Source organism: Equus asinus, chromosome 20, assembly GCF_041296235.1.
Source record: "Equus asinus isolate D_3611 breed Donkey chromosome 20, EquAss-T2T_v2, whole genome shotgun sequence".
In the NCBI taxonomy this organism is placed as follows: Eukaryota; Metazoa; Chordata; class Mammalia; order Perissodactyla; family Equidae; genus Equus; species Equus asinus.
The window spans coordinates 111983534-112000055 of NC_091809.1; the positions used below are offsets into that span (position 1 = coordinate 111983534).

General features: G+C 42.1%; 1 protein-coding gene across 24 annotated transcripts in view; it reads right to left on the reverse strand.

Annotated features, from left to right (window-relative positions):
- The window catches only part of IMMP1L (inner mitochondrial membrane peptidase subunit 1), a 69976-nt gene that overhangs the window by 2722 nt on the left and 50732 nt on the right, over positions 1-16522 (reverse strand). For all 24 annotated transcript variants that reach the window (XM_014863234.3, XM_070491421.1, XM_070491413.1 and 21 more), the window contains 2 exons: positions 16138-16226; positions 12544-12670 (listed from right to left, as the gene is read on the reverse strand). In XM_014863234.3, the coding sequence (XP_014718720.1) occupies positions 12544-12670; positions 16138-16226 (216 nt within the window). The remainder of the gene's footprint in view (positions 1-12543; positions 12671-16137; positions 16227-16522) is intronic.

A 16522-nucleotide genomic window follows, 5' to 3' on the forward strand; every position in this document is an offset into this window, starting at 1 on the left:
GCAAGTCTAGTTCCTAGCTGTGTAATAAGTAGATTGTGTGCAGTGAAGCATACGACTGCTCAAGTAGAGAAATGAGTACATCCCAGGTCATAAATGAAAGAAGAACAAAATAGTGTTATTTGGAAATCCATGTGTCATTAACATTAGCCTGAATTACTGCCTTAGGAGAAGCTATAATGTGAACATCTTTCATGTCCAAATTTCCATAGTTTCTCCTTAATAATATGTTTGTTCCTGAGTTCTAAAAACAGGTAATATATATGAATGGTTAAATAAAATCATAAAGTTAGAGACACCAGTAAAAGCAAAAGGAGAGAAAAAAAATTCTAAAAACCAATAGGGCAACATACTAACAATCAAGGAAGATCTTTCTTTGCCCATCCCATTGACCAGAGGCCAGGACCCAAGGTACACGCCATTTCTCCATGCGGCTCTCCCAGCCCTGCCACCCACTCCAAACCCTCCCATTGTTTAGAGTACTTCGCATAGTAAAGGCGGCCTTGCTTGGGGGGTCCCTGATTATGACATCCTATTACCTGAGTGGCTTCTATATAAGTCTTACTACTTTATGACAGAATAAGCCTACACACAGTAATCATGTCATGATCTTAATTCTTTATAAACCAAAGTTGGAACTCAAATAATTGATTAATCTTAATAAGTAGAAATTCTTGACAAGTGCAGTCACTGGTGGCAGTTACGACTGACATTTCTTCCATGTCAGCTAAACGCAGTGATGAAGTATTAGCTCGTATAATTAACAAGCACAGAAAGGAATCTGCTCAGAGAAACCCCAAACACATCCCCGAAGCCTCTGGAGGCTGCCGACTCTTGGTCCCTGGTTGCAGGGGCGAAGGGAGCAACGAAGAGTGACACACACTAGTGTGTACACAGACCTTCCGGTTTATTTAACTTAAAAAAGCACTCATTTGATCCTTAAAATGACCCGTGAAGTCTGTTACAGATACTTCACTGAAGTGGCGGCAGGGGGCTCGGATATGGGATATGCCACCTCTGGTGAAGCCCACACGCCGAGCAGCCTGTGCCCCCACAGGCACTGAGGGGTAACTCCATCTCGGGCTCAGTCCTTGATGTGAGGGACACGGTCGGGGCCCAGCTCATCAGTGAGGGTGCCTTTCCTCTAGTGAAGCTGCTCTGTGAGCAGGAAAACCTCTAAGTTTAGCGGGTCTTTTAAAATCAAGCAGCTCCTTCACTGACCTAGCTCTCTGTCAGCTGCTCAGTTTCCCAGTAAACATCTCATGATGATTGAAATTATTCCACTTTTGGAACATACTTATTTCCGGTGTGGGGTACGGTGGACACTTGAGAAACCAATTTCACAGAGGTACACTTTAGACCCAGTGTGACGCGCTCGTTTAAGTTCTGACGCTAGTTTGAAAAATGGGCACAGCTACGTGACCACCAACCACCATCAAGGTGTAGAATCTTTCTATCGCGCCAGTCAACGGCCCACCCCTGCACCTGGTCGCAGGCGATGAGTGATCTGTTTTCTGTTACTCAAGACTAGTTTTACCTGTTCCTAAAATTCACATACATGAGATTGCACAGTACAGACTACTTTGTATCTAGCTTTTGCTCAATAATTTTTTATGATTAACCCATGTTCTAAGTATTGGTCATTCATTCCCTTTTACTGCTGAGTGGTATTATGTTGTAAATCACAATGTTTATCCATGAATCTGTTGATGGATATCTGAGCTGTCTGCAGTTTTGGGCTGTTACAAATAAAGCACCATGAACATTCATGTGTACGTCCACTTCTTTTCAGTAAATACCTGGGGGTAGAATTTCTGGGTCATGAATTAATGCTTAACCTTAAACTCTTCAAAGTGCTGACACCATTCACACCCCCAGCAGCGATGTACAAGTGTTCCTGTGCTCCACAACCCTGGCATTTTCTGTTTTTGAAGTTCCTGCTGTGCTAGTAGGCTACTGGTATCACACTGTGGTTCTCGTGTGCATTTCTCTGATGAGCATTTTTTCTTGTGGCTAGTGTATCTTTTGTGAAATGTGTATTAAAACATTTTGCCCATTTTTGAAATGAGTTGTTTTTCTTATTACTCATTTTCAGAATCCTTCATCTACCTTGAGTACAAGTCCTCTGACAGGTATTGCAAATATTTCCTCCCAGTCTGGGATCTTTTCTTTTGCTGTTTCTAATCTACTGTAAAGACCAATGTATTTTTGAAATTTCACTTTGTTCTTTTTTATGTTTACCATTTCTTTCCTCATTATGTTCATCCTCTAAATTCTTGAAAAATATTAGAATTGGTATTTTAGAGCACATGCCTGTTAATCCCATTCTCATTTCTGGATGTCCGTAACTGACGTTTTCCTCCCTGGTTTGTGGTTTGTGACTGAGCGGGACACTCAGTTGGGTCAGCTGTGCATCAGCTTCTTCCTTTCGGGCCTTGTCTGTCAGCTCGTTCGGTGGGGTCCATCTCATACCACACCTAGGGGCTTCCTTAGCCATCGGTCTCCCGGGGTCTCTGCTGAACGCTCCAGGGAGTCCTGAGGCCTGTCCACTCGGCGCGTCTCGGCCCTGTGTGAGCTCAGGAACCGCTCAGCCCCGCTACTTGTTCCCTGTGGGGTCTCTTCGCAGGCACAACTGAGTGTCAGCCCAAAGGCCAAGAGAGTACCCCTGTCGATTTCTGGAGGTCCTTCCGCAGCTCTGTCCCCCCTGGTGGTTTGACCTATAACTTCCAAAACTTAAACTTCCATCTACCCTAGTCTCTGCCTCCTCAACGCAGCGAGACTGCTGTGCTTTCCACAGTCCCTCGGGCTCCTTGCCAAACGGCCTCAGGCAGAAGCCGGAGCAAGTGGAGGCCTGCCTTGTTTCCCTTCTCGGAGATCTGTCTTGTACCACCTGCTGTGCCGTGTCTGAAAACAGTTGTTTCACAGACTTTGTCCAATTTTCTAGTTCTTTATGGCAGGAGGGCAAGTTCAGCACCAGCTACTCCATCACTGCCAGAAGCAGAGTGCAAATATCTAATTTTTTGAAGTCTTAAATTTTTTAAGCACCCTTCATAACTCTAGTAGAGAATCCTTTTGGTGAGAACTAAAAGTTTTGATGAAGGTCAAGTGTGCCTTTGGCGCCCCCACCATTGTCCCCATTGTCCCCTTCAGTGGCATCGCCTGAGGACTTTCCTTTGACCCTTTCCCCATCAGAATCTCTAGAAAAGATCTGCCAAATTCAGCACAAAGTACAAGGAAGTTCACCCTGGCATTGCTTGTATCTCAAACTCAGCAACAGTATAAATATGCCTCAGCTGGCAGAGGTTAAATAAAATATAGTTTACTTACATAATACTAGACAGCTGGTTCAAAAAAGCTACTGGAAAGATTTACAAAAATATAGTCAGTGAAAAAAGTAAGTTGCAGGGCAATGTGTTTAAATGCTTAAACCCACAAAACTTGGTTTTATATATTTCAAAATTTACATTTTTGCGACCAGCATGTATTACTTGGATAATTTTAAAGCAGACACACATACATGTGTGTGTCTGCACATGCCTCACCCTCCAGTGACACGCGCACCCGGCTGCAGGCCAGGAAGAGCTCTGCTGAATCAGCAGTGAGCTTTCGTCTTTGTCAGAGTGGGAAGAGAGGGCCCTGGCCGCCAGGCCACACAGCAGGCTCTGCTTCTCTGTGCGGTACAAGTGAGCGCCTGCAGTTTCAGTTCCCTGTCTTCTAGCATCCAATCCTGTCTAGGTAAGGTAGTTCCTTAACTTTTCTCCAGACTCTGTACTGCCTTCCAGTCTTAATCTTATCGTCTCTGTTATTCTTACTCAGGGCCTCTTAATTGGCCTCCCAGCCTCTGGCCTCTCCTGCTCCAAACCATCCTCAGTCTGTGCTGACATCAGGGTGATCTTTCACAAACAGTCTGACCAGGTTATTCCCCTGCTGAGACACACAAGGCACCGAGCCGCCCTGTTTTCCGCCCCTCCCCGCTCCATGTTCCAGACAGAGGGACCTACTTCCAGCAGCTGTGCCCAAAGCACAGGGCTGCACTCTCCCTCCTGGATGGCCCAGCGCACTGCTTCTGTGGCCAACTCCCACTTCCCCCTGAGGGCGTCAGTTCGAGTCTGCTTCCCGTCCGGAACAATCCTCGCCACCCCAGCTGGATAAAGACCTCCGTGTGTCATCATGGCACCCCGCACACGATTCTGTTGCACCATCTTCTAATTCCTCGTCTGCTCCTCCAGCGCGACTGCACGTGTTCCCTAAAGCTGTACCGTCCAGTACGGCAGCCACCAGGAACACACGCGGCTGATTCAAGTTCATAAATTACATAAAATGGAAAATTCACTTCCTCAGACACGCTAGCCACGTGTCCTGTGCTCGACAGCCACAGGAGCCTGGTGGCTACCAGAGCGGACAGGAGAGACAGAATACTCCGTTTTTTCAGAAAGTTCTCTTGGACCGTGCTGCAGGCAGGGACTTGATCTGCTCTAACGTGGGGCCGGCCCTGACATAGCGCTCAGTAAATGTTTGTGGAATTAATGAATGCATACCCAAATAAAAGTCAAAGGGAAGTTGGGAAGTTAGGGTCTGGCAAACCGTGCCTCCTCTCTAGCCTCCCAAAGGCGAAGGCCCGCTGAGTCTTCTCCCCAGCCCTCCCTCTCGGCCCCGGGGCCAGCTGTCCCTGCTGCTCCTGAGGTGCGGCCTCACGGAGGAGGGTGCCTGACGCTGCAACTGGTTTGGGGTTGGGTACATTTGCACTTGGGGTCAGAAGTCCCCTCAGTCTACGTCCCTACACCCACTCTGACCCTCTACACAGGGAAGTCAGGTCAAATTTCAGGTCTCTTCAGACCACAGAAGGTTTCTCTAACCCTTCCGGAGTTCCAGATGGACATCCACAGTGGACAGCAAGTAGCTCAGAATCCTAAGTTGTGTCTGAGAATTTTAAATTACCCTATAGTTTTAAGTACTCTGTCTCCTTTCCCTGCTGGCTCTGCCTGTGTGTTTAGTGGGGAGGCAGGCACTAGCTGGGCCAAACTGAACGATCCCTGGGTTTTCTTAAAGTGGTTATGAAAATTCCCACCCAGGAGGAAAGCACCCCCACATATCTAAGTTAGCAGAACGATGGCCTGTAGGGCCAGTATTTTCTTGCCAATTTACTATCTTCCACTGTTTGATAACACACACACCGACTTTTGTGTCTGTTACTCTTTTCCATTCTTATTTTAGGTACAGAGGAGTCTGGGAGGGTGAGAATGCTTTCATGGACTAAGATTAAGTAGGTCACAGAAAATTACCCAGTGGTAACACAAGAACTTCATTTAGCTGCTGATTTCAAAAGACGTGAACATATTCCACCGGGTCAAAGCGGCTTTCCTGCAGACCCTGTATCTGATCAGGAAGCCACGAGACACTTGGGGTGCCCGCTCTGCACTGCCACCAGAGGTGGAGTCGGCCTCTGACGCTCACGCTGAGCGCCGAGTTACAATTTCAGTCCTTACTTCTCCCAGTCACCAAGGCAGCCTTGAAGTACGCAGCTCTCATATATAAAACACATTTCTACAAAATAAAATGCTATAAACTACATGCTACTGTTAAACTAAGATCAAATTACTCTGAACACGTGATCTTAGAAAATTCGATCAGAGGACATTCAGAAAATGCTTAAGTTGTGGGGACCTCAAAGATGATTCTTTAGTGTTAACATCTGAAGAAAAACAGCTCGGAATGGTAAACACTAAGTCAGATCTATCTTCAGCATTGTGTTAGTTACAGGCTGAGCCAGCCGTGTCACCTCCACAGCGAGCCTCACTTTAGCAGGAGAGTAAACACGTGTCCCGCACATCAGCGCAATCAGGCCATGAGCAGCGCGCCCGGGCCGATTACCCTGGAGCGTTGCTGAGAAGTGGACGTGCAGCACGGGTGTTATCACCACAGTCTGCAAAAAGCAAGGCCCTCATTTAGCTATCAGAGCTGTGATAAGTGACATTATTAGGCAGCTCTTCCATCTAAAGGACATAAGGATTTAGTGTATCAGCAGCTTATGATGAATGAGCCCTTGCAATCTGATTCCTCTCTCCACTCAGAAGTACTTTTTCTGTTTATAATACAAGTGGTAATAGAGGACCATATGGCTGTGACTTTTAGCTAAAGTAAATAACGTTTAAACAAACAGAAAAACAGCATTAGGATATTCAAGGATTTGAACTGCAACCTAAATACACAGGACACATCCAGGGGCTATCAATGTTCACCACAGAAAGGGACCGTTTTCTAATGCTGTCCAATTAGCTAGATTGTTTTCCAGTCTGTCAACCAGTTTTATTTAAATATTTTCCAATACGTTGTAAAACAGCTTTATTACTGGCATATTGTCCCATTTCCAAGTTCTCCTTTTAAGAACACTATACCACCAGTGCAGCCTGAGAACATTTAATCAGTTCTTTCCGAAATGTAAAACTGTCTCTATTTCTTACATTTCTGCCAATTGAAATAATGACGCTGTCATTAACATACTCTATAATTCAAAAAGAAACATGTAGGAAGTGCTTCCTTCCTTATTCACCTACCACCACTGTCCTGTGAACACTTCACCTTTTGTATCTAACACTGGAACCTGTGGTATCAAGAACCAAAAAGCTTTAAATGGGCTCATATTTTGATAAGTTGATAATAAAAGTAAAACACATAATTTTTCTAACAAGTACAGGTATGTTTCCTGTAACAACAGCAGAAAATTGCTGTGTTCTAACTACAGGAATATACTGAAATCTCCATAACCTTATTTCTGTTAATATGTCCATTTTCAATACAAAGTGGCTGCTATGGTTGAGAAGCTGAAGCTCAATAAATAAAGTTTTAATTATTTGAGAGATTTTAAAAATGATTCTTCATTTTGCAAGGAACAACCACTGGAAAGCAGAAGTTTACACTTAAAGGAGAAGTTTATCAACCACAGGTAACAACTTTATCCATCGCCAATCTGCCAACCAATCATAGCATCAAAAGAACACACTACCTGTATAGTAGTTAAATATGTCCAGAAGCCATGCGCATTTCTACGGAAATGTGGGAGACTTTCGTTACCACACACCTAATTAGTAGGAACTGCACGTTACCAGGGCAACATAGCCTTCATTGTAATAACCCCCACAGCATTTCCACGCACCAAACGTCCCTCAAAATAGAGAAATGGAGGTCCAGGGCACCTCAGTTCCACCACTCCTTTAGAAGATTTAGACTAGACCAAGTTCAGAGTACTCTAAACTGATAGGTCAATTCAGAGCCAGGTGAATTTTTAGTCTGCTTAAAAAAAGGGCTTGGGGGCCAGCCTGGTGCCCTAGTGGCTAAGTTCCGTGCACTGTGTTTAGGCGGCCTGGGTGCACTGGTTCAGATCTCAGGCACAGACCTACTTGACTCATCGGCCATGCTGTGGAGGCATCCCACATGTAAAGTAGAGGAGGATTGGCACAGATGTTAACTCAGGGCTAATCTTCCTTAGCAAAAAGAAAAAAAAAAAAAGGATGGCTGAAAAATATCATCCAGTCTGAAAAGAAATCACTTAGGGAAAGAAACATTTAGTCAGCACTCTGCTCTGCTGGTACAAAGTAACAGGGACACTCCAATATTTTCTACAACTTTCAACTGAGATTATGGAAAGTGGTCAGGCAGCCCCACCAGGGAAGTAGCTTAGCTTCTAAGTCTTCTATGAAGACCAGAATGACCAGATTGACCAGTTCAGCAGAAGCATAGGGTGTGGTGGGCCACAGGTACACGCATCTTACTGAAAAATAGTAACGCCATGCAGTTACTGGGGAGCAAGTTTGCAGAAGAAACTAGTAGAAGAAACCGCGTAGAAGTGGAGTAGACACTAGGAGAAAATATGTCAGGCCCTATTCACACGTGCACCTGTCCACCCGTCAAGCGTTGTTTAAGTGCCCGTTAGATGCCGAGTCGCAGTTTAAGTGCTGGGGAATCAGCCACGGTGAAAACAAATCCCTGCCATCAAGGCCTTAGCTTCCAGAGCAAGGCTCAGCAAACCTTCTCTGCGGAGGGCCAGACAGTAAACAGCCCAAGCTTCAGAGGCCTTAGAGTCTCTGCTGCCACTCAGCTCTGCCGTTTCAGTGACACGTAAACCAATGAGCGTGCCTGTGCCCCAATAAAACTCTAATTACAAGAACAAGCAGCAGCAAGAACCATCATGTAGGGTCTTTTAGATCATCGTAAGGCCTATGGCTTTTAATAGGAGTGAGATGGGGAGCCACTGGGTCTTTAAGCAGAAGAGAAACATCATTACTCAGAATTAAAAGGATCATTTCAGCTGCTATGTGGGAAAGAGTCAGTGGAAGGGTAGGGAGGTAAGAAGATGGGAAAGAGCAGTTCAGAAGTTACTGCAAGAAAACAAGAGAGATGACCTTGTTTTGCACCAGGATGGCAGCAGTGACGGTGTCAAGAAGTGGTCTAATTCTGATTATATTTAGAAGATAAACTCATCATGATTTGCTAATGCGTTGGATGTGGGTGAAAGAGGAAGAGAGTCAAGGATGCTTCCAAGGTTGACGACCTGAGCAAGCAGAAGAATGGAGTTGCCTTTTTGTGTGGGAGGAGCCAGTTTGGGAAGGAAAATCAGGAGTTCAGTTTTGGACATATTAAGTTCACGGTGACCATGATATACTAACGTGGAGATACTAAGTATCCTATTAGATATACGATTCTGAAGCTCAGGAAAGAGGCTGCAGTTGATAAAAATTCAGGAGTTGAGTTAGTATTTAAAACCATGAGACAGGATGAGGTCACATAAAGTGCGAGCTTACACAAACAAGAGAAGTTTAAAATATGAACCCTCAGTTACTCCAGCGTTTGGAAGAACCTACCAAGGAAATTCACAAGAAGCAGAAAGGTAGGAAGAAAACCTCGAGAGAGCGATGTCCCAAAAACTAAGTGAAACCAGATTTCGAGAACTATTTCAAATACTAACAACAGGTCATGTAAGATGAGGATGGAAAGTTGAACACTGGATTGACAACAGAGAAGTCATCATGGACCCCTGACAAGAACTAACAGGTGGGGGTACCACAGCCTAACCAGAATGAGTTCAAGAGAAAAGATGAAGTGCAAAGTGGAGCCAGTCAGTATGCACAACTCTTCCCCACAGGAAGGTGTGGTGTCAAAGGAGTCTGTCTGTTTAGATGGGAGATTTCTGAGCATGTTTGCTGGCTGACAGAAATTTATATTTCAAAATGCCTAACAGTACCACAGTTCCACTGTGGATCAAATTCATGGCCCTCGACTGTCACACAATGTTATCCTCAGGAAGATTCTCAAGTGTTTTTCTTCCTCTCCTCATCAGCTTTACAACAAAGTTTTACTATGCATCCTGACCCTGGCCCTGTTCCCTAGGGGAATGGAGACCACAGTAATGGAAAGAGGATTGTACTTTGCATTTTGCCTACTGTGCAAATCAGTGGGAGAACGCCAGTTCATTTTATGTATTTCCTGTTTGCTAAATGCTTCCACTTCCAAATAATTTTTTGGCAAGTCAGTGGCTTCCAGCAGCAAACTGAGGAGTTCCTACAGTACAGAAAGGCAGCTTATCCAAGATGTTCGAGCTGAGTACAACCGTCTCTTTGAGAGCCACAAATTAAGCTCATGTCCTAGTGGCCAACGCTCAGCCCACAACCCAAGGAAAGAATTACTGGCCTCAACACCATCGAAATAAGCAAAACCCACTGCAACAAAACCTCCACGGGGATGCTTAGTTTCCAAACGCTTAACGTGAAAAGTTCACAAGTGCTGCCTGCCACCTGGACTTTCAGAACTCAGGAACAAATAAAATGGTTCCACATCACTTAACCAAAGATCTGTTTATATTCTTTTTTGCCAACTTCTGAACAATGCTATTTCTTTCATATGCTAAACGCTATATTCTAAGTTCCAAATGACAATTTCGGTATTTTGCTTTCTGAAGCACCTACTAAGGAGAATAAATGTTTTCTAACTGGAATTCAGAGCACATTTAATATTCATCATCTTTACTATGCAGTTCAATCAGGATCTGAATGGCAATGTCTTCATCTCATAAACAACAAGGACTTTCCCAAGAGGACGCACAGGTAAGGGGAAGAAGCCATGTCATGAAACGCAGCCCCAGGATGCTTCTGAGACGGCCGAAGAGGGGACACTCCAGAGGCTGGACCTCCAGACGGTTGGGGATCTTTTCAGAGAGCTCCAAACCTGGATGAATTTTTGTTATAAATCACCTTGATTAATGGAACACATTTGCTAAAGCGGTTCTGTAATCGCTGCACAGTTCATATGGCGTGAATAAACCAGCCTCGAAAAACCGCAGGAGAGGGGTGGGGAAGCCTTCAGAAATCACTGGCTTCTCTTTCAGAACCAACACTGCCTCTCATTGAAAGGGTTCCCTTTCTTTTCAAAAATAATAAAGACACTCATTTTAAGGGAAGTAGCATTTGATGAGATGGGAGTAGAGATAAGAATTAGAAAGTAGAGGCTATTTGGGGAGGAGATGTGGTGGCCTGGTCAGGAGCACAGGGCCTGCATGCTGCCAGGCTACTTGGCTTTGTATCCCAACTATTCTTCTCACTAACCCTCTGAAACGGGGCCTTTCTGTAACCCCCCGTGGCCCAGTTCTCCGTCTGTCAAATACGACAACTACCCACCTCACTGGGTTGCTGTTGTGATGACTAATAAATGATTAAGGAGTTTCAACACTGTCTGGTACAGAGTAAGTGCATAACAAGTGCTGGCCAATATTATTACAATTCTGCTTGTGCGCTTAAAAACATGCAAACCAAAGTGAATGGAGTACCCCTGGGACAAAATGGTAGCATCCTTGAATTTATCCATTCACCTAACATAAAAACTCGATCTATGTTCTCCTTAAACAGAATCCTCTGGTCATCTTCTGTAGGTTACTTAGCACAGATTTTATCTAACCCCTGTGTCCTGACATTCCTCCTCTAACAACTCTTCAAAAGAAAACAACAAAGCTGTGGTGTGTGAGCACAGAGAGCGGACGCTGTCGTTTATCTGTTCTGTTGTTCTGTCTACTACAAAACCATTTCTGGTCTCAAATATATGCTTGTTGCCAAAGGAACTTGGAAGTGACTAGAATGCCTCATGAAGCGATGAGTCATGTGAAGGTGAAACCATTATGTCAGAAATCTGACGTTTTTGAAGAATAAAAGGATACAGCATCCATGACGAAGGCCACAGAAAAACTGGTTACCTGATACCACACTGTCACCTTCAGAAGTATTATCACCAACTGCTAACAATTACTAGCATGTTTATCACTGTAGTAATAAACATTTAAACATCTGCACAGCTGAAGTACAGTCTACTATGGATGGCAAATAAATAACAGACTATAAATAACCAATTATAAATTATAAATAGTCTAACGATAAAACTTACTTATAGGGCAAAGAGAGGCTATTAGAGTTCAAAATAAATTTACAATGAAGACAATTTAACTCAATCATATGCTTACATAGAGGGTGAAGATAGAGGTAAACTGAGTTAACAGATGTAACAGCTCCATCAATAATCTGATAGTGGCACCGAAAATTTAAAGAAAATTAGAAAAGTGTTACAATTATTACAGCAAGAAGAGCACGTGCTGTAAACAAAAGGGCGCCCTCCCGGCTGTGGCTGTCACAGCGGCCTGTGACTGCTGAAAGGGGCTGGCCCGTCCCCTCTGCTCCTCACCCCCTGCCCCCTATCTTGTTCTTTTCTACTTGGACAGGCAAGCTGACTAAACCAAAGCTATGTATCATTTCTGTCTAAAAATGTAAGCAGGATTTTTAAAACCTAAACTACAGACTCTATCCAATTTTATCAGATTCTCCACCACCAAGTCAGTGGAGAAACTCTCTAAGCCTGGATCCCAGATTGCAACTGGGCGTTAAGTCTCCTTGGTCTCCTCCAGTCGATGACAGCTCCTCAGTCTCCTCTTGTATCTCATGACCTTGACATTTGAAGAGCACTGGACAGCTACGTTAGAGAACAACCCTTGATCAGGGCTTGTCTGACGTTTTCTCAGGCTTAGCCTGAGGGTGGACCTTCTTCTGCAAGAATAACACAGAACTGCTGTGCCCTCTCAGTGCTTCATCAGGGGGGGCATCATGTTGACACGTCTTATTACTGGAGAAGTTAACCTCGGTCACTCAGGTAAGGTGGAGTCTGCCAGGTGTCTCCACCATGCAGCTACTATTTTTCCCTTTGTAATAAGTATCTTGAAAGAGAGACTTTGAGACTATGAAAATATACTATTTTTTCTCAAACTTTTGCTCAATAATTTTGGCATCCATTGGTGAATCTTGCCTGCAACAATGATTACTGAGATGTTTATATAGGGCTTTAAAAGGAACTAAAATATAATGGCCAAGTTGTTCTTGAAACAAACATACTTAAATTCTATTAATTGCAGCACTTTGACTTACATGCAAAACATGAAGAAAAGTTACTTTCTTTTGTGTTTAGTTAGTGCTAATCAACTATGACACCAACGAGTAACATAACTGACGTGCTACTTACGTAATTATGGCTTTTAAAGAAATCTGATGGATGACTGGTGAGGATTTTGTCTCCTTCCAAACCAATTACTCTTTTACAAATATTTGACTTTGGATCACTCGGGCTTTTTGCAATCACAATGTCACCTCTGAGGGGAAAAGTCAAAGAAATGTCAGTGTTATTTATTAAGCATAAACACATCACATCATGACACACTGTAACACTTTTATAAAGCCACTTAAACAAGCCACACCTTTCATCCTCTCACATACTGACCGTCCCACACACATTCACCAGCTGTGAAAACCTTGGTGACCGACTTTTATGGTAAGAACCCAACAATGAGAGTGATGGAAAAGCTATCAGAATATTCCAACATTTCTGATAATTCCAAAAGAATTATCTTTTTTGCACTGTATCCACTATGTGTTACTTCTGTGTCCGAATTTTTAGAACCAAAACTATGGAAAAACAATTCCATGTAAATACCACCAAATTAACTAAGCAAATTTTACTGCCCAGTCGGTAGTAATGATTAACTATAAAGCACATGAAAAGGTAGGAACATCATTTATGTTTCCCTAGAGCTCGAGGAATTAAGGAATTACAGCATACAAATTATATAACCTAGATGATGTACAGTATAACACAAAGAGACTTATACTTGAGGAAAAGTATCAGAAGACACAACTAAATAAAATGGTTGCCCAAACATATATTACAAAAAATAAATAAATTGGCATATCAACCGTATAAAACCAATATGGGTATGATTACATATGGAAGGCATGATTCATGGAAGAAGTAACAATCTACATGTAATGCAAGAATAAGGAAGACCGTTAACAGTGGAAAGGAGGAAGGGGACAAAAATGTCAGACGGATGCCCCACCCACACAGAACACAGTGCTCATTCTGCAGAAAGTGAGCGCTCAGTAAATTCTGTTGACTGACACACATATTTAAAAGAATTGAACATATGTACTTATTATCTGTACCTAGTTCCAGAAATAATGTGATGTTACTTATAATAAAACATACATATAACAAAATAATACAAAAGCCATAAAAATAAAAGGAAGATGATGGTTAACTCAGAAACCCAGTTATTGCTATATATACGTATTAAAATGAATTCTAAACTTTTTGGTAGCCAGGGCAAAAAAGAAATTATGATTGATCACATGGCAACCATTAACTAATAAAACAAAGTTTAGTTTGGGAGGTATGACAAAATTTTTCGTAACAACTAAATCAAACAGAGATATAAGAAGGATTCTTATGTAAGAGGATGAAAGACACTGTCCTCATCAAAAATCTTACAGAAAATATAGAAACAGTATTCAGAAGGGTCATTTCTTGACGCTATTCTTAATAAGAGTTGAAAGCCATTAAAACATTAACTTCTATAGTCCGGAGGCAACGTAAGTAAGGCTGCCCTTTTTGAAAATGGATAAACTATTCTGTTTCCAATCAACTGGAGTCAGTCAGTGGAGCTGTTCAGGTGAACAAGTTTGCAAAGATTGCAACATAACAACAAAGGTGAATTGGGGTAGCTTTGGAAAAAGAAAGATTTTCTGTGGGTGTTTTATTCAGCTTAAGTTTTCGACCAAATAATCAATATGACTCTCAAACCTGTACTTGAATGGCAACATAAAAATTATAATTCAGTCGAGCTGTTTTTACAGAAAGTGATACTAATGCAGACTATACTTCTGGTGGTCTAACCAGATGCAGGCATAGAGCTTAGATCCAAATACACATCTCTTGGACTCTCCATGCTTTCAAATAGGGTTTAAAAAGGAACCTAACAGAACTAAGACTGAAGTTTTCCTTTCTCGTTTATAGTTAGAAACATCCTTATTATCCTACTAGATCATAAGCTTTTGAAAAGAAGGGTCAATATCTTCTTCATCTTAATGTTCCCCAGAATGTACAATAAAATACGAGTAAGAGGAGACTGTGATTGTCTCGAGCACGAGTGTTCTGTGCACTTGACTGTAACAGAGATCCATGTGCTTCAGACACCGGATATGCAGGCTTTCATTTTCCCTACATGGACGGCAGCTAGCAAGAGGGTCTCTTGCGAGGGGTCAGCGATTCCCCTCAAACCTCAGAATCCTGTGCTGCAGAAAAAAGAAAATCAATACTCGGGAGAGCAATATTTTAAAAGTAGAAGTTACCAACTGACTGCCCTGGTTGTAAAAGTTACTTTGGCGTGTCTCCTATAAATGCCAGATTTAGATCTGTCCTGCAACCTAATGGGCCCTCTGAATGAACAGAATACAAAATGAATCCTTCAAAAAATCTCCATTTATTGAATGTAGTTATTTGTATTACTCATCTGAACACAAAGAGTATCAAAAAAAAAAGAGAATATTGAGCCATCCATTCAAAAACTCTGTAGCCAACAAGTTCAGCCCCTGGTTCAGCACACCAGGACTCTGAGAGCAAAGTCGCGTTGTAGCATGGAAAGTAGGCTTGTCTTCAGGCTACAGAGAGGCCGGGTCTCCAGTTAATCCAAAGACTGGGTTAACTTATTTTGATATGAGTTACAAAGAAAAGGAAGCTAGAACACAGCCTGTTAAGTAAGTTTTACTTTATAAATAACTCCATATCTATCAATTAGGTATCTCAAAGTTGTTATGGGTAAAAGATCTGAAGAATTATTATCCAGGGACCATACTAGACCAGACAGCATGAGCAAGAAAGAGTTTCTATCTGCAGACTCTAAGACGGTAAAAGACCAGTAAATGCAAAGAACAGTTTTACGCTATTCTTGATGATTTTTCAGTAATGTGCAACAGGCTGTAGAAAAGGTCAACAATGAAACTACTTATGCCATAAGCTAAATACCAACTTGAGTCAAATCTGTAGTTTGTGGAGTTGAATGCTGGTACAGGTTTATTTTTTCAGAATTATGAAAAACTAATGGACCTGAGATTTTAGGGAGTCAGAGAGGTGCCCTTTGGAAAATACAGTTAATTAATAATGCTTGACATTCACTCAGAAGGAATAATACAGAGTTAAGCAGAATAAACAGTATCAGAAAGAGTGGAAACACTGTTTAGAAGAGGATTTGAAAAGGTTTAGTGGCAAACAATATTTGCCAAGGAGTTTTTCAACTTAATGTAATTAAATAGGAGAACCATAATAGAAAAGCTTCCTGGCTCCCAGCTATACAGAGAGTTATAGTCTAAAAATCATCCAGGGCTTATCATAAATTAATAGAAATACAAGATTATTGAAAATATTTTTTAAAAAACCATGTATTTAGATATGTCATACAGTTTCTAAGTCCTTAGTTCTTGACTCAAAACATTCTGGGATGCCCCCAAAAAGTAAACTAGGCTTAAACGTACGTTATAAAAGGGACTGTACCTCTTTTGGACAATGACACACGGGATACAGTGACCCAGAAGACTCTGCATGCTTAGAGAAACTATTAAAATTTCTCAAACTGAGAGAAAACATTTGAGTCAAAATTTTATCTGGCTGGTCATTAATTTGGTTATTTACAAAAAAGTTTTTAAAGATAAAGTTAAGAAACTGCAGACAAGACACAACGCGTGTGTGTTTTCGCCATAAACTTATATATTTATGACAGAAATTTACCTTTGGATACCATAAAAATGTCGACTAAGATTTTCTGCACAGACAATATCTGAATTTTGAATTGTAGGCTCCATTGATGGTCCAGAACACTGAAAAGAGAGGTAATTTTGTAATCCGAGTTCAAAACCTTTTTAAATTTAACATAAATCATCTGAGCAGGCTTAAAGGAAAGACAATCAAGCAAACGTTCTTCCAGCTTGGAGGATGACTCCCAATAAGCTGGCAGCTCCCAGATAAGCTCAAGTCTACAGAGTGGCCGCCAGGTCTGGAAACACAGGCAAATACATTAAAAATGGTTTACTGATATTACATTATAACACACAAATAAAGTAACATTCTCTATGTTTCCATATTTTGGCTGTCCTGTAGAATGTAAGCTCCATGG